The sequence below is a fragment of the Aristolochia californica genome, unplaced genomic scaffold (genome assembly GCF_029961685.1).
Source record: "Aristolochia californica isolate CCGP_79_NKW_82.1479 unplaced genomic scaffold, dmAriCali1.0.hap1 SCAF_11, whole genome shotgun sequence".
Classification (NCBI taxonomy): Eukaryota; Viridiplantae; Streptophyta; class Magnoliopsida; order Piperales; family Aristolochiaceae; genus Aristolochia; species Aristolochia californica.
In genome coordinates this window covers 11,712,892-11,739,876 of record NW_027181782.1, presented here as the reverse complement: position 1 = coordinate 11,739,876, position 26,985 = coordinate 11,712,892, and the positions used below count along the sequence as shown (strand labels likewise).

The following is a 26,985-nucleotide window of genomic DNA, read 5'->3' as shown; positions in this document are numbered from 1 at the left end:
CTCTTTAATTAACCTTTTGATGACAAAGAAATTTGTTTCCTTTTATTTGAATGCAACTCACTGAAGATGCTTGATTGTGTATTTTTGTATATCTGATACGTTTCTGGTCATATTACAAAATTTCATGAATATTATTTGAGTAGTTATATTTGGTTATCCATAAAAAGTTATTGTGGCATGCGATTTTTTGGATATGGATCTGCATTTTCAATAATCCAGCAGTGACAAGATAGACAAAGGGTATGTAATGTAACCACCGCAACTGAGACGCCTATATCAATATTCATTGTCAGCACTTAATATGTTCATCTCTAGTGTATTTGAATTTAACAAAAGTTCCCACTTTTATTTTCCAGCTATGCTTTATTCAAGATGTTTGACGACTTAATACTTCTAGCCAAAGGAGGTCTCACTGTTTATCATGGCTCAGTAAAAAAAGTTGAAGAATACTTTTCAGGAATGGGCATAGTGGTCCCTGAGCGTGTTAATCCTCCAGATCATTTTATTGACATACTGGAAGGAATAGTCAAACCAAGCACAGGGTCAAATGTGACGATGAAACAACTTCCAGTTAGATGGATGCTGCATAATGGCTATCCAATTCCACCAGATATGCAACAGTTTATTCCTGGAATTGAAGCATCTGCCAAGGGGACAAGTGGAACAGCAGGACCTGCGCCACAGTCTTTTGCAGGAGAACTGTGGCGAGATGTGAAGTGCAATGTAGAGCTAAAGCGGGACAATATACAACACAATCTTTTAGTTTCCAAAGACTTGTCCAACCGGAAAACTCCTGGGGTTGCACGGCAGTATAGATACTTCCTTGGGAGGTAATTCAAAATTATTCCTACTTCAGGAACTTACATTACCTAGAAGTAAGTAATCTTCCTCAAAATCTGATAGAAAGTGCCAGGTTTGGTCTCAATTGACATGATGTCATACCTTGGAAAATTTAATCACGAAAATAATTTGCACAATCCCTCAAACTATAGCTAACAAAACGGCACTCTATGAAAACCATGCTGCTTTGAATTTTGGATATAATCAAAAGTTAATTTTTAGGAAATAACAATCTGATAAGTTGCCTTACATTTGGTTCTAGATTTTTTTATAACAGAGACATTTTTCAACAACCCAATGGTGCACAAAGAAAGCCTTCTTTTGTAAGGCTAACTTGGTCCCTATTACTCTAATTTATCAACCTTGTAATTAATAACAATTAAACTGATGATCTTATCATTTATCCTTGTATGATAAGTGCATGACATGCTCTTAATGATATTCTCACCATTTTTCAAAAAAAATAAAAATGTAGGACATATGATCCATTCTGATTTTGCATAGGATTCTCTGGACTTCTTTGCCAGTCCTATCATTTTCTTTATCCATCTCAATTTTTCTGTGATCAACAGATATTTGTCCTATCTTTCTGTTTTTGAAAATGATGAGAATTTCATTACAGAGATGGAGAGGAAGGAAAACAAAGTACTAAAATTACATCATTCAGCAAATAAGCTGGCCAAACTGAACAAGAAAACTAAGAACCTAACAACCTCAAAATCAGAAAATAGAAAGAGATATAAAACAAAGAAACAGAACAATCAACGGGTGCCTATCGAATAAATGGTACTCTCCATAAGATGAATGAGAGAGACACCCAATCTTGCAAGGTCATCTGTCAAACCATTTACACTTCTGAAACTATGAGACTAATGTAACTGAAGATGTTGACTTAAGTCGCAATTTCATCATAAGATTTAGCACAACCATTATTTAAAGAGTTTTAGTTTTCTCCAGGGTTGGCAAACAGCGGCTGAGGGAAGCAAGGATACAAGCTGTAGATTTTTTGATTTTATTACTAGCTGGGGCGTGCTTAGGAACACTTGCTAAAGTGAGTGATGAAACTTTTGGGGCCCTTGGCTACACCTATACCGTCATTGCTGTGTGTAAGTTGGATGCCTCATACTCTTTGATTGTCATGTTATATCTTAAGAAACCTCTAGTGTTATTCCTCTGAAATGAAATTGTAAATATGAAGTTGAACCTTTGTGGTGGTGTTTTTCTTGCTGTTGATTCTCTTTCTTTTACTCCTGACATTGTGAAGCATTTGTCCTAGTTGGATGAAATACCAAGTACAAATGAATGTTTTGTATTGCGGTTACTTATTGGAATGCTTTTTGAAAAACAATTGGTCTTTCTCTCCTATTTTGACTATTGAGAGAGTTGAATGTGGACAAAACAATGTCAATGGTTTGGTATTTCCTTTTCCTCTGTTAGTTTTAGGAACAGTCAGCTTTCCCATATTTTGTGGTAAAAAAGAGCTTCTTTCAGTTGCTAATGAAGCTCTATATATTTTGAAGTCACAATTTTTTGAGTTGGATCTGCCAGCTATGTGAGATTCAGTCTCTCTTCATTTTGTTACTGATCGACCATTTATCTATTTTGCAGCTCTCTTATGCAAGATTGCAGCTTTGAGGTCATTTTCACTAGACAAGTTACATTACTGGAGGGAGAGTGCTTCGGGCATGAGTGGGCTTGCTTATTTCCTCTCAAAAAATACAGTTGACGACTTTAATACCATTATCAAGCCTTTAGTTTATCTCTCAATGTTCTATTTCTTCAACAACCCAAGGTCTTCGTTTACAGATAACTACATTATTTTGGTCTGCCTTGTGTACTGCGTGACAGGCATAGCATATGCCTTTGCCATCTTCCTGGAACCAAGTCCAGCCCAACTGGTGAGAAAATGTCTTCTTTTTCTTTATGCCTGAATGTAGTATATGCTTTTTTTCTCTTCTTAAATTTTTTATCCTGTACAAAGCTTTAAAAAAACAGATAAAAAGTACACCAGCGAACAAAAGACCTAAGCCAGTAAAGTTAACAAGTCTGCAAAGGATAATAATGACTCTCTAGTGGCTGTGAAATAAAACAACCAGCCGGGCTAAACTATCAGACAAACTATGGCTACTCTGCAAAGTAAGCTTCCACTGTAAAGATAAACCACAATATAAATCCATAATCTTATCATGAAAATGCCTGAGTCACCAAGGAGACTTGATTCCTGAAGAAAACCTCCAAATAACCACAGCAGAGCCACCCTCAAGAACAAGCGAGCTATCAAAGTGGTGCCTATAGATCTTCAAACCATAGAGTAATGATAGAAGTTCTGCCTCCATAGAGACACATTCTCCAAAATGAACAGTATGTACGCTAACAATCTGCCCTAGATAATCATGGAAGACTCCCAAGCAGGACCGAGATTCTCTTGTGAACTGTCATCAAAATTCAGCTTTACTTCTTCCTCCCAATAATTTTCTCATTATTCTTAAAAAAAAAGTTCTTTATCCCTTATAATTTTGTGCATGAGATATTTTCAGAGACACCTACATCTATTTTGGTATCTATTTGTTGTCACAGTTATGATACATATAGTTGCATCCACAATATGGAGATTTCTTATTCACTTTAAAAATATGTTCATTAATCATTATGCAATGGTGATCTGCAGTGGTCTGTACTCCTTCCTGTAGTTTTGACTCTTATAGCAAGTCAACAGCAGACCAGTAGTGTCCTCAAGACTTTGGCTTCCTTGTGCTACACAAAATATGCTCTGGAAGCATTTGTGATTGCAAATGCTGAAAGGTATGCATTTTCTTACTTGCCTTTTTGCTTATTCTTTTTATGTGGATTCTGCATCACATAAATTCTTTAGGTACAATGACTATAATGATTTCTACATATTTCACATCCAAATGGTAGAAATGCATGTTGTTGACTGTGTAATTGAACAAATTAGAGTGCTGGTTTTATGTTACTCTTTTCTAGCTTAGTCCATGTTATAGGTAATTAAATGGTGTGATACCTCTGGTTTTTTTTTTTTTTTGAAAAAGATGTATTTGTATTAACAAGAGAAATTACAGAAAAGGGAGCATATCCCTAACAACCAGCGATTGTATGGTAGCTCCCTGCTTAGCAAGCGCATCGGCAACCGAATTTGCAGATCTTAGAATGTGAGACCAAATACAAGATAATACTGAAGTAATTTCAATAATCTCCTGAAAAGTGTCCCAGTGGCACCACGGGGGAGGGGGTGCACACTCGCACCATCCAATGACCACCTTCGAGTCCCCTTCAATATGAAGGGGACCGGTGCACTTATCTCTGAAAACGCGGAGCCCGTTGAGAAGGCCATGAAGCTCCGCAGTCGTAGAGTCGGCAATTCCTAAAGGGCCGGCATATGAGAAAAGCTGGTTGCCTGAATGATCCGAGATAACCCCACTGAACCCAGAGAGACCGGGATTACCAAGAGAAGAGCCATCAAAGTTCAACTTAAGGTAACCAGGTTTAGGAGGGATCCATTCCTGCATAATCGGGACCTTTGTCCCCGTGTGCATCCTAGCCAAATTAATCCAGTTTTCACTGATAGGGGTACCGACAAAAGAGGAGAATGACTTCTTCGTCAGGAGTGAAGAAGAAATATGTCCCACCACTCGGTCCGCCACCCGGTCAGCTGCTTCACTTTTACCATCAAACCTCCTACGATTGCGCTCATTCCATAGACCCCACTGAATGAAACTAGCACAAGCAGAGAGCATCACCTTTCTGAGGCCAGGAAGGGACGTACCAAGGAGTAACTTACTGAATGAGAGCAGATCAGTTGTCATGTAGAATTGAATCCCAACATACTAAGAATGGATGTCCACACCTTCCATGAGAAGATGTATTGAAGGAGAATGTAACTTGTGGATTCGACATCAATATTGCAAAAAGGGCATAGGGGGTCGATAGAGGGGTGACCTCTTCTTCTAAACACGTCTGTTGAGAGAATCTTGCAGTGACAAACACTCCACATGAAGAATTTAATCTTAGGAGAAGCACATAGATGCCATACAAAATAGATCTCATGATCTTGTTGGGCCGCATTCCAGTCATTGATGAATCCGAATGCAGACGATACTGAGAAAATGCCTCTTTTGTCCGGCCATCAAACAAGCTTGTCTGCCACCAAAGGATGATTTTTATCGAGATTACAGAGTCCATCAGTCGATTGGCCTCTAGTGCCTCTGTATCCGAATTACCTCTTCTGGGATGAAGGTTCATACCACCCCCCTCAAAAGCATCGGCTACTGATATATCTCTGTGGGTAGAGAGGAGAAATAGGCTTCTGAAGGTATTCTATAGCGGTTCCTGCCCCATCCATAGATCATCCCAAAATTTGAGGGACCTACCGTTTCCAACATAGAATCTGTTGGTAGCAGAAAATTTTGGAAGAAATAGGTATAGTGCTCTCCAAATTGAAGATAAACATCTCCGATTACCCCCTGACATCCACCAATGAGTGATACCCCCAAGCTTGGCGATAACCATTTCCTTCCAAAGATTTGAGGAGTGAGTATTGATTTTCCATAACCATTTAAGGAGCAGAGCTTGGTTCATATCTTTGGATTTCCGAATCCCTAGGCCACCCATATTTTTTGGCAAGCAGACATCATCCCATTTGACCAAATGATATTTAAAAGCATCACTCGATCCTCTCCATAGAAATCTTCTTTTGAGCTTATCCATAGTCTTACATATGGATGAAAGACAGGGCATAAAAGATAGTGAATAATTTGGAATACCTGCAATACAAGACTTGAGAAGGATGACCCTCCCCGCCTAACTAAGTAAACGCCCTTTCCAGGTTGCTAGCCGGGATTCAATCTTCTCAACTACTAGATTTCAAAGACTTTTGCAGATGTGGCCGTTGAATAATGGTAGGCCAAGATAGGTTGTCGGTAAGTGGTTTGTTGTACAGTTGAATATGCTTGCCATCTTTGTAAGGAGCTCAGGGCTAACATTAAAACCCATGAGAGAGGTCTTTTCCCAGTTGACTTTCTGACCTGATGCTAACTCGAAGAGACCCAAAACCGCTTTGATCTTTCTGACACCCTCAATGTTACCGATTCCAAATATGATAGTATCGTCTACATATTGAAGGATGGGGATATTAAAGGCTTCTTGAGCACTACTTGGAGGAAGTCATCCAAGATTAACTGTCGAGTAAAACATAGTAGAGCGAAATTCACGAACCATATTGAAAAGAAGTTGGGAGAGCGGATCACCTTGTCTAATTCCTCTAGTCCCTTTGAAATACCCGTAGACTGAGCCATTTAGGAGGAGAGAATAGGAGGCCGAGCCCACACAACATCTGATCCAAAATCTCCATTTTTCTCCAAAACCCATTTTTTCCATAATCTCGTCGAGCAGGATACAATTGACTCTATCAAAGGCTTTTTCTAAATCAAGTTTCAAAGCAATTTTGGGTTCTTCATTACGCCGGAAATGATCGATAAGCTCATGTGCAGCCATAGTGGAGTCCAAAATTTCTCTTCCTTTGAGGAAAGCTCCTTGCCCTCTGTGTATGACGGTTGGAAAAAGAAATTTTAGACGGTGAGCCAAAATTCTAGCAATGATTTTGTAAGTACTTGTGACAAGACTGATTGATCGGAAATCTTCCGGCTCTCAACACTAGCTTTCTTCGGAACCAAGGCAAGCTACCTCTTCTAAATCTAACTCCATTTGGTTGATATGAAAAACCTAAAAAAATTACTTTTTAATGTTATATTCTCCAATTTGTTTAGGGTTAGTAAAGCTCGGAATTGAGTTTAAAAATTTTTAGCAGGAAGGTTTGTTACTGATGTAGTCATAGGCCCACCTATTCCCTAGTACACATTTTTTTCTCTTTCTATGACACCGTTTTTGAAAAAATAAATTTCTCATTTGTATTTATCTTCTGATAAAGATGATAAATAGTGGTTCACCAATCCTTTATCGTTCTCATAAAGGTATGAGTTAAATAAAAAAAAATGCCTGCATAAAACGTAGGTCTGGCCATACACCTTTATTATCTGTTACATATATTTGTTGTATAAATCTATATGGTTGTTTTAAAATTATATAAAACTAAGAAAAGAAGAAGAAGAAGAAGAAGAAGAAGAGAAAAGAGAAAGCAAGAGAGAACGATGGAGAAAAAAGGCCACGATGGGCAGCAATCTTGTTAGGGGGAAGGTGGATCCCTAACCACTTTCATTAAGTCCTTCAGCAAGTCATTACAAAAGAAATATACCCCTCATCATTTATGCCTGTACAACGTAGTGTATAAAAGACTACACAGTTACAAGTGTCCCTTCTAAAACACCGTTTTGTCCCTTCATAAGCACTGCTTATAACAATCCCTTCTAAAACATTTTATTTGTCTATTTGAATTTTAACACTCCCTCAAGTTGGGGCATATCAACTAACCCAACTTGTTTTACTAAACTCTCGTCTTCCAAGGGCCTTTGTGAACATGCAACTAATCTAAAGTGTGCCCTTGATATATAGGGTAATTCCACTTATCACAACAAGACATACAAAATGAAGGGCAACCTCTATGCTTGGTTCTCTTGTGAAAAACAGAAAAAAAAAATTGAAATAGAGCTAAGTTATATTAAAAAGCTGCAAAGAGCAAAATTACAAGGTAGGGGAACCGTCCCATACAATGAGAGATTACAGGGAGGTTCAAGTTTAGCTAATCTATCAACCGAGCAATTGGCTGATCTAGGAATATGATTCCAAGTACAAGAACCGGTAGATACAATGTCAGATATATAAGAAATGGTGAGCCGATGATGCCAGAGGGGAGGCCATACTAGAGCACCAACTAATAACAACTCTGGAATCCCCTTCAATGAGAAGCTTTCCACTAGGACGGTCCTTGAAAATTTTTACTCCATAGAGAAGGGCAATCACTTTGGCAGTGTTGGAGTCTACAATACCAATCAGCCCCGCATAGGAAAGAATGGTCTCTCCTCTGTGATTTCTGAAAACTCCCCTCACACCCGCTGGTCCCGGGCACCCCAAAGCACTCCCGTCAAAATTTAGCTTGATGCAATCACTAGGAGGAGGATCTCATTCAGCCATGGTTGGCATCTTTTGGGGACTCGCCATATGAGCCAAGACTCCAATTCCAGCCAAGGGAGATACCCACCTGGGGGGCAAACCCCTTCCTGGTGTGCAGCCAACTAGAGATCATACCCACGGTGCAAGAGAGTGTTTTCCAGGTTGCTGAATTTGAGGTTGAAACACCGATTATTCCGCTCAAATTAAAGACACTACAGGATATGAGCGAGGCAAGTGAACATAAATTAGAAACATAACAAGGACCAAACAAATTGGAAACCTGACATGGGCCCTAAACCTCAAAATGAACTAGTTCAAACAAATTTTGATTCTAACTACTACTCGAAGGACATGAACTTCTTTAGTGCTTCTCAAGTTGACATGACCAACATTCAAAAGAGAAATATGAAGGCAGAGAAGGAAGAAACTGACATAATTCAAAGGGGACGGATCTCCCAATAGTAAATGCAACTAGAAAGGAGTTACAACAACCTTAAGTACAGTAGATTAATGTGGAGGAACTGCATCCAAGTCTCATGCTTGAAACCAATCTTCTCCCTAGTTTGTAATCGTGAAATACACAATAAGAAGGAAAAAGTGTAATAAAATAATTTAAGGACAGGGTGAGTTGACCGGCTGATAATAAGTTAACTGAAAAATTGGGGACACACAAGATAGAAGACAAATGAAGCTAAGTACGATGAATGACACCTTCACATGTAACAAATGAAGATAATCCGTTTGCAAACTTAACAAACTTTAAGCGGAAAAAGAGGATAAATTTGAAAACAATACAGAGCACATACCTGACATATGGGTTAAAGTCCCAAAATCAATAACCCATGAAGATGTAGACGACACATGAATTACAAACATACTTCATGCCGCCAAGGTGGCGCTGATAGAGGAAGATTTTCTGGCCATAAGAAGAACAGATGTAGGAGCAACCGCAAACTATCCTAAGCATAGGAGCAATTTCTGAATTTCATCCCATGAGTTGTAGTGGACCCTTGCCCAATTCCAAACACATCAAAACCTTCAAAGACACTTAAATTGGCCCACGCTAGCTTGCCAAATTTACTCCAACACTTATCCAAACTATGATTAGACTTGTCACAGTGTACATACTTCCTGTCTCCACAACCACCACTATCATGAACTTGTCCTCTACCTCTCCCTTGTCCTTGGGGATGACTCAGAATTAGAGAGTGGAGGATAAGTTAAGAGCAGCAGCATTCATACTTTTAGTTTCTCGACTTCCTTGGACATGATAGCACATTCGGCTCTTATAACTCTGCTATTCTTTTTCAAGAGTGGGAACATCGTCATCAACCAATGATTGGGCATGCAAAGCATCATAATCTGGCCCAAGACCATTCAAGCCCAAGACCATCCAAAAAGGACGGCAACCTGAATTTAGCCTTCCTTCTCCCTAAGCTTAGTAGGATCTATGGTAAAGGGATGCAATACTGCAATTTCTTGTAGAAATCCATGCAACTTTGTAAAATATCAGGTAATAGTCTTTTCTCCTCTACTGCTGAAAAACATTACATACAATTCATAAACTCCAAAACGATTGCTTTCTTTGCAAAAATTGATTCAAAAGTTTTGCACAAGTTCTTGGCCATATCACAACTCATAACTTGATCACTTACATGGGACTGCATAGAATGCAGCATCCAAGTCTGCACTTGATGATCTTCCGTCTCCAATCCTCAGTCATAAGGTTAGGGGGTCATCACGAATATATTTTGCCTTCCTTTTTGCAATTAAGAACTTTCAGACAGCTCTAGACCAATTTAAGTAATTAGATCCATTCAACTTAACAGAAGTAATCTGCATGTAATCTTTGGTCTCTGCAAATTCTGATGTTTTAGTAGGTGTTATAACTTCTCCTATATCAACCATAATTACACCTAAAAACAAAAATCCATCACACTGTCATACAATCCCTATAAAGATTAACCACAAACCTGCTCACCATAGGATAACTAGTTTGCATAGACTATTGTGGGCCCCCAAAGCAGATGCACAGCTAGGGTATGGAGAGAATACAATTCCAGCAACTCCAATTGGATCTAAAACACTTCAATTACTTGCAACAATCAACAATTTGCAACTCCAACACATAAACTTGTCCATGCAGGCAACTATGCACCAGTAAAGGTGGCGTAGGCACAGGTCTCTTGTAGACCTTCAATAGTTCATCCAACCCTATAAGGGTCACGGATACACATACTAACTGATTCATAAAGCAGAAGAAGCTATAAACCCTCACGTTATGACATAGATAAAGGAAAATCACAAACCTTTAATTGCAATCAACAGAGAATATGCAGTAAAAATCCTGGTGCCAATTGTAGACTTGAGAGAGAAAAATAACACCTCTTCTATGGATTGAAGTGCTCCAATACTATGTAAAATTATTATTAGAACTAAGATTAAAATCCAAGCTTCGATTCGAGATTTATCAAAGTACGAAGTATATATGTAAATGAGAAATCGTAAAGATGCAGAAAAATAAATCAATCACAACCAAGAGGCACAAAAATTACGTGGTTCGGAAACAACCTACATCCACAGGAGGAGACGATGAGATTCCACTAAAATCACGAGCGAAAGGGAGAGCTTTGCAGCTTCGAGCGATTACAAATCGATTTTCGATTTCTCCCGATAACCCCTAAATTCGAAACCCATAAACATAAAACTGGAATCCTGATTGAGAAACCAGTTCGGGTCGAACCGTGTGTCCAAATCGGGTCGAGTCGTGCGATCGGATCTGAATGCATCGCGAACCGGAATGTCAAATTCAAGACACCCGGTTAACAAATCTCCACCTTGGCTTGAATTCAATTAATCCTCTCTGAAAAATGAAATTGTCTATCGCCATCTCCACCTTGCCCCTTAGGGCATCCACTTCAGATTCTGCAAACACCAATCAAGTCCAAGCAGTGCTTGAGCTTGAGTGTAGGAATTGGTTTGGTCATCATATCTGCTGCATTCTTTGCGGTACCAATCTTCTTTACCTCAATCTGGCCCTGAGAGACAATATCTCTTACAAAATGATATCTGACATCAATGTGCTTAGTTCTCTTATGATACATCTGAGTTTTAGTCAAATGTATAGCACTTTGACTATCACAGTGAACAACTGTAGCACCTTGTGGCAAACCAAGCTCACCAAGTAAACCTCTCAACCAGATAGCTTCTTTCACTGCCTCAGTCATAGCCATGTACTCGGCCTCTGTAGTGGATAAGGCAACTGTAGTCTATAATGTTGCCTTCCAACTCACAGCACAACTCGAGAGAGTGAAAACATAACCTGTCAGAGATCTCCTCTTATCATGATCGCCAGCATAATCAGAATCAACATAGCCAACAACACCATTATCTCTGCAACCCCCAAATACCAAACCAGTACTAGTAGTACCCTTCAGATATCGAAAAATCCATTTCACAGCCTGCCAGTGTCCCTTGCCAGGATGTGCCATATATCTACTCACAACATTAACCGCATGTGAAATTTTTGGACGAGTGCAAACCATGGCATACATAAGGCTCCCAACTGCACTAGCATACGGAACATGAGACATTTGTTCCTCCTCCTCGGTCTGCGGTGATAACTCTGTTGAAAGTCTGAAATGAGCAGCAAGTGGAGTGCTCACAAGTTTAGAATCCTGCATCCCAAAACGCTCAAGTACCTTCTCAATATAACACTTTTGTGACAGGTGCAACTTGTTTGCTTTTCTATCCTTGCGAATTTCCATGCCCAATATTTTCTTTGCTACGCCCAAATCTTTCATCTCAAAATCACCACGGAGTTGAGCCTTTAACTTGTTGACCACAGACATGTCTTTTGCTGCAATAAGCATGTCATCAACATACAATAACAAATACACAAATGAACCATCTGCAAGCTCCCTGAAATAAACACAACTGTCATGCTCACTTCTAGAATAACCATGGTCCACCATAAACATGTTGAACCGCTTATACCACTGTCTAGGTGATTGTTTCAGCCCATACAAAGATTTCTGAAGCAAACAAACATAGTCCTCCTTTCCTGAAACAGAAAATCCCTCAGGCTGATGCATATAAATCTACTCGTCAAGTTCACCATGTAGAAAAGCTGTCTTGACGTCAAGCCGCTCTAGCTCTAAGTCAAACATAGCAACCATGGCAAGCAACATGCGAATAGAGCTATGTTTCACAACAGTGGGAAGACCTCAGTGAAGTCTACACCCTCTCTCTGACTATAGCCCTTTGTCACTAAACGTGTCTTGTATCTAGCATCTTCATCACTTGGAGTTCCTTCCTTTCTCTTGAAGACCCATTTGCATCCAACAATCTTCTAGCCCTTTGGTGGTTTCACAAGCTCCCAAGTTTGGTTCTTTTGGAGAGATTCCATCTCCTCATTCATAGCTGTTAAGGAATAATCCCACATAGATCTTGAGTTTATTAGTTGGTAAAGAGGTTTCCTAAGTTGGCTAGTAATTTTGGGATAGGGCCTTGGACCCAATTTAACATGGTATCAGAGCAGGTACTCATATGTGGGCCTATACCTAAACTATCTACTTGTAGAGCCACAATAAAGGGCCTACACCTAAAACTATCCACTTGTAGAGCCACAAAAGAGTGCCTACACCTAAACTGCCTACTCCTAAATTATCCACTTGTAGAGCCACAAAAGAGGGTCTACACGTGAGGGGGAGTGTTAAGGAATAATCCCGCGTAGATTAGTGAGTACAAAGATCTTGAGTTTATTAGTTGGTAAAGAGGTTTCCTAAGTTGGCTAGTCATTTTGGGATAGGGCCTTGGACCCAATTTAACAATAGCCATAGTCCACTTTGCAAAATCACTACCCGTGACAGCTTCACAGTAGTTAGAGGGCTCTTGAAACTAAACGGTCTCTGCCATAGTCAATGCATAAGCAACCATGTCTGCATAGCCGTACTTTTGAGGTGGCCTAATCTGCCTCCTCACTCGATCTCGAGCCAAACTATACTGTTGCTCTTGTGATGCATCTTCTACCTCACTAGAATCTTGCACTTTTTCCTCAATAGACTGAACTGGAGTGTTTTCTATGTCTCTCCCAAAAGTGTCACACTCTAGCTCCACCTGTTCACATATACCACGATTTCTAACTGCATCATCAGACTCCTTTCTTGGGTGAAGCATATAAGTTTCATCAAAAGTAACATCTCTACTAATAAGAAACTTAGGTGACTTGGGATCAGTACACCTAGAAATATACATTTCTTAGCACGAGGTTCTAATTTTCCCTCATTAACATGAGCATAAGCTGGACAACCAAACATTTTTATACTAGAATAATCAGTAGGAGTTCCAGACCATACCTCAACAGGAGTCTTACACTCAATCGTAGTCGATGGAGACCGATTCACCAGGTAGCATGCTGTGGAAACTGCCTCAGCCCAAAATTCTTTACCCAAACTCGCATTAGAGAGCATACATCTAGCCCTCTCCAAAAGTGTCCTATTCATGCGTTCTGCGACACCATTTTGCTGAGGAGTCTTCCTCACTGTGCGATGCCTAGCAATTCCCACATTCTTTCAGAAATCATTAAACTCCCCTGAACAGAACTCTAAACCATTATCAGTCCTCAGACACTTGATCTTCTTTCCAGTTTGGTTCTCAATCATGGCCTTAAACTGCTTGAAAGTAAGAAACGCTTCATCCTTTGTCTTCAACGGAAAAATCCAGACCTTCCTAGAGTAGTCATCAATGAAGCTAATGAAGTACCGAGCACCACCCTTTGAAGGAACAGGAGAGGGACCCCACAAGTCAGAATGAATATAGTCCACAGTACCCTTGGTTCTGTGGATTGCCGTACTGAATTTAAGTCGCTTTTGTTTCCCAAAAACACAATGTTCACAGAAGTCTAAATTCCCTGTTTTCTAACCACCAAGCAGACCTTGTTTGCTTAAAACTGTCATACCCCTCTCACTCATATGCCCTAAGCGCATATGACACAGTCGAGTAGTGTCTGAATCTGAATCTGCAGATGAGGAAACTGCTGCAGCACCTATAATTGTACTGCCGTGAAGCACATAAAGGTTACCAACCTTTTTCCCTTTCATCACAACCAAAGCACCTTTACAGACCTTCATAACTCCACCTTCAGCAGTATATATGCAACCAAGAGAATCAAGAGAACCCAGAGAAATAAGATTTTTCTTCAAATCTGGTACATGCCGAACGTCTGACGAAGTCCTCACTATACCGTCATGCATCTTGATTTGAACCGTTCCAATCCCTACAGTTTTACAGGGCATGTTATTCCCCATCAAAACTGTACCACCATTCGCCCGATTGATATGTCGCAAAGTAATCCTTGGTAGGACACATGTGGTAGGAGCAGCCCGAGTCAAGTATCCACTCATCTAGTGAGTGTGCAGCACAAGCATCAACTGAGAGAACATATTATGAACCATCAGAATGATCTTCAGCAACCCCAACAACATCTTTCTTTCCTTCTCTTTTCTCCTTCTCTTTGAGTTTTGGACAGTCTCGTACAAAGTGACCCGGTTGACGACAATAATTGCACTTGCCCCTTTTCCCTTTTGATTGCGACCTAGAACGGCCACTGCCTTTAGAATTTGATAAATCCTTTCCCTTTGTTCTCCCTTTAACAAACAGACCATCTGCTTGTTCCTCGCTCCCACTGGTAGACACCTTCTTCATCAACTCCTTAGAGTATAAGGATGCCTTAACATCCTCCATAGATATGGTATCGTTCCCATGGAGCATAGTCGTAACGAAGTGCTCATAAGAAAAGGGTAAAGAGCACAGTACAATCAGTGCTTGATCCTCATCTTCAATAGTAACATCTATATTTTTCAAATCCATAACAATCTTATTGAATTCATTAAGATCTTCTTTAATAGATGTACCTTTTTTCATCCAAAGAGTGTAGAGGCGTTGTTTCAAGTACAACTTGTTCATGAGAGATATAAATACTCTCCAACTTGAGCTACAAACCAGCTCCGGTAATCTCATCTGCAACCTCCCGCAAAACCTCATCCGTCAAGCATAACTGAATTGAACTAAGTGCTTTGATGTCAAGTTCCTCCTTGTCTTCCTCTAACATCGTTGCTGGAAGCTTCTCCTTCCCATTCAACGCTTTGTAGAAATCCTGTTGAACCAACATGGCACGTATTTTCACGCGCCATAGACTGAAACTCATCTGCCCATCGAACTTCTCTATTGTATACTTCACAGCCATTTGACCAAAAATAATCTCAATCGCAAAAGGGAAAAATTAAGTTTCCATTGCTCAGTTGATTAAGCCCTCTCTCCCTTGGGACTCTCAAAAAACAGAGTTCTCTCTCGGGACAGAGAGATCTCTTCCCGTTCTGAGCAGCGGAACAGAGCTCCCTCAGGACTCACGGAAAAAACGAGCTTCTCTCTCTCGGGACGCTCATAGAAAACAGAGTTCTCTCTCGGGACAGAAAAATTTCTTCCCGTTCGGAGCAGCGGAAACAGAGAGATTAGAGCTGAAATCCGGCGCCGTTGCCGGAAACGCAGCTCTGGTACCAGTTTGTTAGACCTAAGACTAAAATCCAAGCTTCGATTCGAGATTTATCAAAGTATGAAGTATATATGTAAATGAGAAATCATAAAGATGCAAAAAAATAAATCAATCACAACCAAGAGGCACAAAAATTACGTGGTTCGGCAACAGCCTACATCCACGGGCGGAGACGACGAGATTCCACTAAAATCGCGTGCGAAAGGGAGAGTTTTGCGGCTCCGAGCGATTACAAATCGATTTTCGATTTCTCCCGATAGCCCCCGAATTCGAAACCCCTAAACATAAAACTGGAATCCCGATTGAGAAACCGGTCCGGGTCGAACCGTGTGTCCAAATCGGGTCAAGTCGTGCGGTCGGGTCTGAACGGTTCGCGAACCAGAATGTCAAATTCAAGACACCCGGTTAACAATTATGGAAAAGAAGTGAAGAGAGTGAGAAAGAAGAAGATGGAAAGAAAGGTTTTGGTTGAGCAGCAGTCTCATTAGGGGAAAGATTGATCCCTGGCCAGTTTCATTAAGTACATAATCAAGTTATTACTAAAGATAAATATGCCCCTCATCACTTATGCGTGTACAACAGACTTTATAAAGACCAGACAATTATGACTTTGTCCCTTCTAAAGCACTGCTTTATCCTTTAAATTTTAACAGTTGTTGCTAATGAGTTAAAGTTCTACTGTTCTAAAGTTTTTCACATGCTCCACATCTCATTCTTTTTTAAGAGTGGTTTGAACTTGTTGTGGAGAATATGGCCACTATTAGGACGTCTCTTACTGTGGCTGGCTATTTTTGGAGGAGCCTGCCCATCTTAAAAACATAGGTATTGGAGCAAATCTAAGTCTATCAATTTCTATTTGATGGCCCCTTTATGAGTTCTATGTGGCCATATGTGTAATGAATCCCATGTCTTTGACCTAAGTTGTCAGTTTAGGTCTGGATATAGAAAAGTACTGATATGGTAAAATATCCCCCCCATTCAGTTGTATGAGAAGTTGTTGTCAAATATATTCCTATACTATATTGTGGTTCGAAAGATTCTGTATTTATTTATTACGAAGATAACTCTTCGCTCCAGCTAGTCACTCCAGGAGGCACTGTCCCAACTTCTAGTGTTATGCTTATGAAAACCAAGTAGAAAGGGTATATTAGAGTTGATATTTTCTATATTTATATCCTTTTGCCTAGGCAAAATATTTGTTTGCCTTTGTGCATAATATTTTTATTGTTATATATGTGACTATGTAGTAGAATGAATGTTTTAGTAGTAGATATGCTGTCTCATGTTATTGTATTTTATCAGAATACTAGTCTGACCTCTCTACTATGGCTCAAGCAAGCCATATTTTCAAACTTCACTGGGTCAAGATGATGTTAGAACTCCATATCGTACTCTCCCATTATCCATTGAAGAACTCATTTTTTTGTGTAAGTTGAATAACTATAGCTTGCTCTCAAGAAAAAATTACTATAGCTGTCAAAAGTGGCATTTTCTCCTATACTTGCGCTACTCTATTTGTTCTGTGAGAAAAGAAAAGTCCAGAGTAGAGAACAACTTCATTGCCGCGCACTACCACACCCTCCTTTCTTTCTTTCCTTCTTCCATGTGTTTGTTGTTTTTTTCTTTCTTTCTTTTCCTTCCTATTGTGAAAAAAAGTTTTAAGAGTCCACAATAACAATCAAATTACTTATTTTGGGAAAAAAATGTAGCTGAAATTTGTTTGTGGATACGTTTCTCCTAGTAAAGCAATAGTTCATGCACAACCCTCAAATGTTTGCATGTACTTTAATCATTAGAGATTTGTCTTTATTTCATTTCTAAATTTCATCCTGCTTCTATTGGTAGTCATTCATTAAGAATCCTTTCTACATGTTATAACCAGCTTAGTGCTGGAAGCATGGAGGTTTTGAAATTAACAAAGCCAAATAATTACCCAATGTGCTCATCTACAGTTTGAACAAGTCTCTGTTTTTTTTTTTTGGTTAATTCTATGTATGTTAGGAAAATGCTGTGAATAAGAGGTTCACAATGCAGTACTCACATTCTGTTTGTGACACCATTAAACTGTTGAGTTTCTCATATGCCATTGTGTTGCTTTATGAATTAAAGAAATTTATTAATAGTGTTTAGGGTTCTCAAATAGTAGTATTGAAGTATTTGATTTTGGACCACATATAACAAAAGATTGTTCATGACCTAACAAATCTGTGCAACAGTGCATGCACACGGTAATTTTTGCACGTAAGGACCTTTAGTAAAAATCCATTTTTTTCAGTTGACTGCTTCGGATTCCTAAACTCCTTCCACTGCAGGTATGGTGGAGTGTGGCTGATAACTCGTTGTGGATCTCTTCTGAAAAATGGTTACGATCTTCATGACTGGAATCTATGTTTAAGCATCCTGGTGGCCTATGGCGTAATTTTTCGTATTATTGCTTTCTTTTGTATGGTCACCTTCCAGAAAAAATGAATCCACAGATTCGAATTTTTACCCCAAAATTTAGAGTATAAAAGAAAAAGTGAGCTCCCATATGTTTGTTTCACATTGCATATCTGATTCCTGGAAAGCTCAGGGTCTAGCCACTTTGGTATGATCGTCTGTCACATAGCAAAAGCTCTCAAAAGCTCCTGAGTTGCAGAGAAACACTTATAGTTTCTAGGTGCCCTGACAGTAGAGCTTTGTGAAATTTTCTAGCATTTTTGTCCTAGGGTTACTGCCCTTGATAGTTGAGTGTTCAGGTTAAGCTTTGGAAGTATTCATCTAACAGGAAGACTATGTACCAAGCAAACACACTTTGTATATGCCAACTGATCACCAATAGGCAAATGTATGAATGCAATCAGACAGTTTTTCCGTCTTTATCTATCTCTCTGTCTATATCTGTCCTTCCCCTATAACTTAAAGTGTAAATATATATTTTTGAAATAGAACACATAGAAAACTGGCGGGAGACAAATGAAAATTTGAAGTTCATCTTCAACTCCTAATTCAAATTCATTTCATTCATCTACATGAACTTCATCTTCAAACATGGTGTTAGTGTGAACGACTTCATGTGCATTGGAAAACAGTTTCTAGTATTAGTTCCCCATCATGAGAAAAATATGAAAAACAAGAGAATCCTTAAACCCTAACAGTATACTTAATTAAAACATAATTCTTAAACTCCAAATTAGGTAAAACATGCATTATTATCACACGAATAAGTAATTTAATGTTTAATTAAAATATATTAATATACTAATTAATTGAATTAAATATTATATTATTTAATAATTACATTTTATTATACATTAGTACAGTAATTACGTGAACCAATGAAATACGCACATGATTAATTAAAAATAATAAATAAATAACATTATAAATAACAAAAACGAATGTCATAAATTCAATTATTAATTTATTAATAATATATGATATACTTTAACCTAAAAAGGAATGATTTAACAGGAAAAATTGATCTAATTATAGCTTTAATACATTATATATTTGTACATAATATTAATTAATAATATGTTTCCGTTAAATTTAAAACCATTGATTTTATTAAATAAAAAAATGGGTTAATTAAACTAAAATAATTGATCAAATGCTTGACTTAACAATATCTTAATTACCTCTATTAAATCTTTAATATAATATAATAATTAAAAAATAAATATAATGAATAAATAAAGAATTATTTTATTAATAACAGAAGATGGTTTTTTACGTGGTATTAATTAATAATATATCTCCACAAAAATGAAAATAATTAATTGATCAAATGCATATTGTAACTATATTTTATTTACCAGACTTAAATATCTAGTTTAATATAGTAATAAAATTTAATAAAAATAATATATAAATATATACAACTTCATTAATAATTTAAAAAATATTATTCTAATAACGAGTTCGTGCCTTTAGTATTAAAATCATCAAATTACAAGTTTAGTACATAAAACCAACACATGTTCAAAAGCAATAAGATACAATCATCATTTATCATTCCACATGCAAATCGTTGTCATCTCTAAATTGTGTGGATCTTGTGTATTCTAATACACGCTGCCTCCGAAAGTTTGTTGATTGGGTATCAGACATCATGTGCCTACACTCCTCAACAAAACGGTGTAGCCGAACGAAAAAATCGTCATATTCTTGAAGTAGCTCGAGGTCTATTATATGTCATGAAAGTTTCATATTTTTATTGGCCCCATGTTGTCCTTACTGCGTGTTTTCTTATAAATCGTCTATCGTCTACTGTTCTTGGGAATAAATCCCCCTACTCTAAACTTTTACCACATGATGATTTGTTTGCATTACCATTGAAAGTTTTCAGTTGTCAATGTTTTGTTCATAATACTTTTACCTAGACACAGCAAACTTGACCCTAAATCTATAAAGTGTATCTTTTTGGGATACTCTCAAACACAAAAGGGTTATGTTTGTTATAGTCCCTCTTTGTAATGTTGATTTGTGTCTAGAGATGTAACATTCTTTGAAGACTCCTCATATTATTCTGATAGCGCTCCATCTGGTATGTCATCAGTACCAAGTTCTCCTCGTGATATAGAAATTGATCAACCCCCAGAGACAATGACTGATACCACACTTGCCGAGTTGTCGGATCCACCAAAGGTAAGTCCTTCATCACCAGTCGTTTTTGGTCCTGAATTTGATACTCGTCCTATTGCTATAAGAAAATAACCTCGTTCATGCACTCAACCTTCTACTTCTCATCCTATCTCCAATTTTGTGTCTCATTATCGCCTCTCACCTCTGTTGTCAGTTTCTTTCTTCTATTTCCTCCATATCTGTTCCACAGTCATATCAAGAGGCTCTACAACATCCAGGGTGGAAGGCAGCAATGGATGAAGAGATAAAGGCCCTTAATGATAATCACACATGGTCTCTGGTTCCACTACCTACAGATAAAAAACCCGTTGGTTGCAAGTGTGTTTATACAGTAAAACATAATTCGGATGGGACCATTGCACGACTGGAGGCTCGACTGGTTGCAAAAGGTTACACTCAATGCTATGGCATTGATTATGATGAGACATTCTCTCCAGTGGCAAAAATGACCTCGGTACGTATATTATTATCCTTGGTAGCTAATTCTTCTTGGCCCATATATCAACTGGATGTTAAAAACGCATTTATCAATGGTGATATCAAAGAAGAGATTTATATGTAACAACCACCTGGATATGTGGTTGAGGGAGAGTCCGTATATCACCTTAAAAAATCTCTATATGGGCTAAAGCAATCCCCACGGGCATGGTTTGATAAATTTAGTCAAGCCATCATACGGGCAAGTTTTTTACAGATGCTCTGCAAACCACGTAGTCTTTATTGAGAACACAGCAAGAGGTAAGGTGATTCTAGTTGTTTATGTTGATGATATTATTTTAACTGGGAATGATTCTAAAGGCATTCAAAAAATAAAAGAAAGAATATGTGCTGAATTCAAGACGAAAGATCTTGGATTACTGAAATACTTTTTGGGGATTGAGATCTTACAATTCAGACATTTGATTATTCTATCCCAAAGAAAATATGTACTTGATCTACTAGAAGAAACAGGTATGATGGGATGCAAACCGATAGATACTCTTATGGATGCAAAGACAAAATTATGTGGAGGCACTAGAGAATATGTTGATATTGGAAAATATCAAAGGTTAGTGGAACGACTTATTTACCTATGTGTAATGAGGCCAGACATTTTATATGCAGTAAGTGTGGTAAGTCAGTACATGCACAAGCCACAACTTAGTCACTGGCAAGCACTTGAGAGGATACTATGTTATCTGAAAGGGGCTCCTGGAAGGGGGTTCCTCTATAAAAAACATGGTCACTTCAACATTGAGGGATTCGCAGATGCAGACTTGGTTGGATCCCCAGATAGAAAATCTACTTCTGGTTTTTGCATGATGGTTGGAAGAAATCTTGTGACATGGAAAAACAAAAAAACAAAATGTGGTAGCACAGTCAAATGCAGAAGCAGAATACAGAGCCATGACACACATTGTAAGTGAACTTTTATGGATAAAGTCCCTTCTCACTGAATTGGGATTTTATAAAGAAGCTCCAATGGACCTATACTGTGATAACCAAGCAGCAATACATATTGCATTGAATCCAGTCTTCCATGAGAGGACAAAGCACATTGAGGTCGATTGCCACTTTATACGAGAAAAATTCCAAGATGGTCTTTTATCCCTGAAACACATCTCATCACAAACTCAAGTTGCAGACGTCCTCACCAAACCAATCACTCACAAGATTATGTATACCATATGTAGCAAGCTGGGTGTTTATGACATCTTCTCACCCCCAACTTGAGGGGGAGTGTTACAATGTGGGGCCCACGATGGTGCTCGAGCTGGTGGGACCCACCATGAGGACATAGGTCATCAAGAAGAATCCTAGAGGACTTGATATACCAAGAAGAGTCCTCTCCCAAAGCAAGCACGAGTTAAGGAATCAAGAAGCACAAGTTGAATTGATTTAGAAGACTTGAAGATCAAGTGGGACCCACAAAGATCTCACAAGCTGGCACTCTTATCAATGTACGCTGGAGGATCATGACGGGCCCACAAGGATAAGGCCAGAGCTGGCTTCTCACCCTTTTTATTTTTATTTTTTCTCTTCTCTACTGAGAGCTTTCCTCCTCTTTTCTTGTTTTTCTTTCTTCTTTCTCTTGTTCGTGATAATGGAAAAGGGATCCTAAATTCAACAAATACCAAGCATTAAACCCTAAATACACTAGACCCTAGCCCCAATCCCAAAATTAAATCCTATAAAGACGAAATTGAACCATAAATACCATAAACCTAACCCTAAATCCCCAAATTATGCACATAAATTAAAATTAAATCAAATACAACACTAAATTAATCAAAATAAAATTAGGGTTTCGGTTTACCTTTTGAAATTTGGGGAAAACCAAAGCCGAATGGTGAAATCGAACCTGAATGGGGAAAACGAAGTAGAATAGAAGAAATCGACGCCGAAATGTAAAAAATCGAAGAAAATAGAAATTGAAATAGGGAAAATCGAACGAAATCAGGAAGTATTTTGGGGGAAAAGATAATAGCAACAGGGAGAAGAGTGTGGGAGGCCGAGAGGGAAAAGAGAGGGAAACCGAGAGGGATAGAAGTGAGGGAGAAGCAAGCAGGAGGCTGAAAGGGAGAGCGAGTGCGAGGGAGAGAGAGGGAGGCCGAGAGGACGTTCACAGCGAGAGGGAGAAAGGAAAGGGAGGCCGAGTGAGAGAAGGGAGAAAGGAGAAGGGAGAAGGGAGAAGGGAGAATCGAGAGGAAGAGGGAAAGGGAGGCCAAGAGAGAGAAGGGAGAAGCGAGAGGGAGAATAATTTCGAGGAAGAAGTGACGAGAGGAGGAGGAGACCGAGAGAGCGAGAGAGACCCAAAAAAAAAGGACGAGGGTTCGGAGCACAGGGCTAGAGTCATCTGAATGATTCGCAATCTGCTACGGAAACCAGATTCCCGAAATTAAACCATGGAGATGATTTTCGGATTCATCTTTGTCATCTACATGACTTCAACTCTGGTGCTCCACTAAGGGGGGGTTAGTCAACAAACTGGAAATTTGAAGTTCATCTTCATCTTCATCGCATGTATCTACATGATATTCATCTTCGAAACGGGTGTTAGTGTGGACAAGTTCATCTTCATCTTCGAAATTTAAAACCATTGATTTTATTAATTATAAAAATAAATTAATTAAACCAAGTGTTTGAGTTAACAATATTTTAATTACCAATATTAAATCACTAATACAATAGAGTAAATTAAAAATAAATATGATTAATAAATAACAAAATATTATATTAATAACATAAGATAGATTTTTTACATGGTATTAATTAATAATATATTTTCACAAAATTAAAATTAATTAATTAATCAAATGCATACTTTAATTATATGTTATTTACCAGATACTTAAATATGAAGTTTAATATAGTAATAAAATTGAACAAAAATAATAAATAAATACATATACAACTTTATTAATAACCAAAAAGAAAGATTATTCAAATAACGAGTTTGTGCCTTTAATATTAAAATCATCAAGTTACAAGTTTAATACATATAAACGACACATATTCAAAAGTAATAAGATACAACCATCATTTATTGTTCCACATGGAAGTCGATATGGCATCTCAAAATTGTGCGGCTCTTGTGGATTGTAATACACTCCGAAAGTTTGTTACTTGGCTACCCTCATCCCCAAGACCATCTCAATCGTCGATGTTTGTATCATCCATTGCAACTAATTGGACCGCATCACCTCCTCCACCGACCTTGCCACCCGAATCATCATCTTCATCTTCAAATATATCATCATAATCCTCTCTATGTATATAATTGTGCAATATGCAACAAGCATGTACAATTTTCACTTGGATCTTAAAAGAAAATGGAGCGCCTTTTAACATTTGAAATCGAGCTTTTAAAGCACCAAAAGTTCGCTCAATAATATTCCGTAAAGGTGAGTATCTTTGGTTGAATAATTCTTTTTCATTTTTAGGAATATTGTCTCCAAATTCTTGTAGATGATACCGGGTTCCTCGATATGGAGCCCAAAATCCCGAAAGATTTGCATAACTAGTATCGATTAGATAATATTTTCCTATAATAAAAATTATATTCTACATAAAATAATTGAAGGTAAAATAGATAAAACATGACTGCATAAGAATATATTACTTACCTTCAAGTACAAAGATTTTATCTCGGCGAGTCAAAGCGTCCTTCAGTACACAGGAATCAGTTGTTGATCTCTCCTATCCAGCAAGTACATAAGTGAATTGTATGTCAAATGAATATGTTGCCATCACATTTTGTGAGAGATAACCATTTCTATTCCAGAACCTTGGTTAATCTTCAAGTGGAATGTTCGCTTTGATATGAGTTCTATCAATAGCTCTAATACAATCCTAATTATATATTTTTAATTAATATTAACTAAGTTTGTATATTAATCTAAAATTATTTAGTTATAGGAAGTGAGGTTACATTGAAGTACAGATAAAACATTGAACTGGTTAAAATCTTCGAGTGTGTATGTTTTAAAGGCCGTTTGACGTAATTAGAGTAAAGTTTAAGGATTGCATCCAACACCTTGTTGAAATACTTACTTATGGTCCAGTTTGATCTATCTAACATCTTTGTTATGACACTATAAGATTGTTGTTAACCAATAGTTATAAGGAAATATGCAAATTGTTCTTCAACTGAGATGGTCTTTGTGGCTGATAAAAAACCTTTACTAGTAAGTATATCTGCCAATTTGTGAAATACTAGTTGATTCATCCTGTAAACTTTTCAAAATTTAACTGGTGATTTGTCTAGTACCTTTTTGCAAATACAATGGACCATTTATCCGACAAGAACGTAGTACACGTCTGTTGCAATAGTATAGATAGTATCTTCCCATGGCGATAAACAAAGTTGTGAATGCAATCACAGTTACAACCTTTTTTTCGTCTATCAAAATATCCATGAAAATCTACAAATTCAATCACCTAAAAGTCATAAACACAAGTAAACATTAATCTTCAATCATAACCTATTTGCAATCACACCTATACACAACCATATTCATCCACATTCCCACATCCTACATTCAGTCATATCCCTACGCAACCATATCCATTTAATTGTCCACATCCATGCTCATCTACCATATTCATCCATTCAATATATTAACACAACAATATATCAAATTTAAATACTAAGCATACTAATAAGTCTTGCAACGTCATAATTCAAACATCATACCTAATACATAACAATATTCCAAAAGAAGATAGTGTATTTAAAACGCATTACAAATAGTTTGTTGCACAATATTTAAGCCACTCGACCCGCTCTTCCACTGTCATCTCCGTAAACATGACCTTCTTACTTGGCGTATTCAACCATACAGGAGCGCAAAACTTCAAGTCTGCAGACAGGTCTGGGATTTCCCTGAGGGCTTTGACCCAATCTCTTTCAATATCGCCCTCTTTAGGCTTCATGAAATTCTGAAATGACTAAGCTATTTGATCCATTGCATCAATGAATCTACTAGTGTCATCACCGGACATTTCGGTTCTCTTTTTACGACGACTTGAAGATGACCGCTTACTTCTTTCAGATTGATTACTTGTTGACTCATCCACGTTTAATAATGGCAATGGAGTATTCCTATCTATATCAACATCCTCGGGCTCATCCATCGGGACATGTTCTGATTCATCGATGAGTTCATCACCCTGATCTACAAAGGTTGCACCTCCTGACCCTACGGTTATTGTGTTTCCCACCACCACAGCTAATTTATCGTATAGGGGGCAACCTTCACGTCTGTACTTCTCAGCATCTTTATGCTCCTACAAGAATAAAACATCTTTTAGACGTCTTGGAATAGAGTTATACTAATGCGAAAAACATAAAAAATATTTTATAGTACATCATGATTTACTGACCTTTATGTAGTCAAGTCATACAAAATTATATGCAGTAACTCGTTGTATGGTTGCATCCCAACCGAACCCACTAGAGTTGATACAGCTCGTTATCATTTGGTATGTTTTCTTCCATGATCTTATTCGATTTTTCACCTGCTCAATAGTTTTTTTATTGACTGCGTCTTCATTTAATTTATTAACACAGTCCATATATACCTCATGCTTCCAAACCCCGTTAGGCAACTTGTTCCCTAGATTGACCTGCTCGACCAAGAGATCGAGCATTTTGTTATCATCTTCAAAGGTCCAAATGTCATATGGTCGACCAGTTGGTTGTCTTCTTGCAGCCATGTATAATCTAAATCCGAGACGGTCCTCATGAATTTTTTTTATCAAACAACCTTTACTTGTCATGCAAACACAAACCATAAAAAATAGAATACCATGTGGTGGATATGTATAACACCCGAATTTCCTCACCACATGGCAAAAACATTTCATAGCACTTCGAAAATCCTCAACAACATTCTAAAACATTTTAAAATTAATTAAACTATTTTCACTACTGCATATGCACTAAACAATGAGAAAACACACACATCAAATCCAAATTCACTGAACACCCCTGGTAGAGCCTCATATAACTTCGCAGTCACTACGAATTGTACCTCATCAGTGATGGGGGTCGGGTTTCGTTGGCTAATGGACGCCTGTGTAGGCGACTCAGCCTTGTTTGAATTGGACTAAAAAATCCCTAATAAAACCTAAACCCTAAACCATCAAACCCTAAAGTCCCTAAACCCTAAACCCTATCACCTCTAAACCCTAACTACTAATTCTAGAATATAATACCCTAAACCCTAGACCCCCTAAACCTTAAAAGCCCTAAGTTAATTAGCCCAACTTAGAGTGAAAAAAGGCACTGTTAACTGTATAAGGTTACAGGGACTGTTAGGTAATATTACTGAATTAAGGGGCCTCAGTGTAATTACTGGAATATTTAATTTGTTTGCAGCATTACATGTAGAGTAAGAGAA

The 26,985-nt window shown here is 38.0% G+C and overlaps 1 protein-coding gene and 1 long non-coding RNA gene across 2 annotated transcripts in view; one reads left to right on the top strand and one right to left on the bottom strand.

Moving 5' to 3' along the window:
* The window catches only part of LOC137943621 (ABC transporter G family member 28-like), a 29,511-nt gene extending 11,171 nt beyond the window's left edge, over positions 1–18,340 (top strand). Inside the window, exons 10-14 of the mRNA XM_068789077.1 lie at positions 357–830; positions 1,798–1,946; positions 2,449–2,738; positions 3,509–3,642; positions 17,788–18,340. Of these exons, the coding sequence (XP_068645178.1) occupies positions 357–830; positions 1,798–1,946; positions 2,449–2,738; positions 3,509–3,642; positions 17,788–17,944 (1,204 nt within the window). The 3' untranslated portion in view covers positions 17,945–18,340. The remainder of the gene's footprint in view (positions 1–356; positions 831–1,797; positions 1,947–2,448; positions 2,739–3,508; positions 3,643–17,787) is intronic.
* Positions 18,341–23,545: 5,205 nt separating this feature from the next.
* LOC137944409 (uncharacterized) lies at positions 23,546–24,884 on the bottom strand. The gene is made up of 3 exons (XR_011110815.1): positions 24,852–24,884; positions 24,208–24,280; positions 23,546–23,823 (listed from the first exon to the last, which is right to left on the bottom strand). It is a non-coding gene; the product is annotated as an uncharacterized lncRNA (long non-coding RNA).
* Between the last annotated feature and the right edge of the window lie 2,101 nt (positions 24,885–26,985).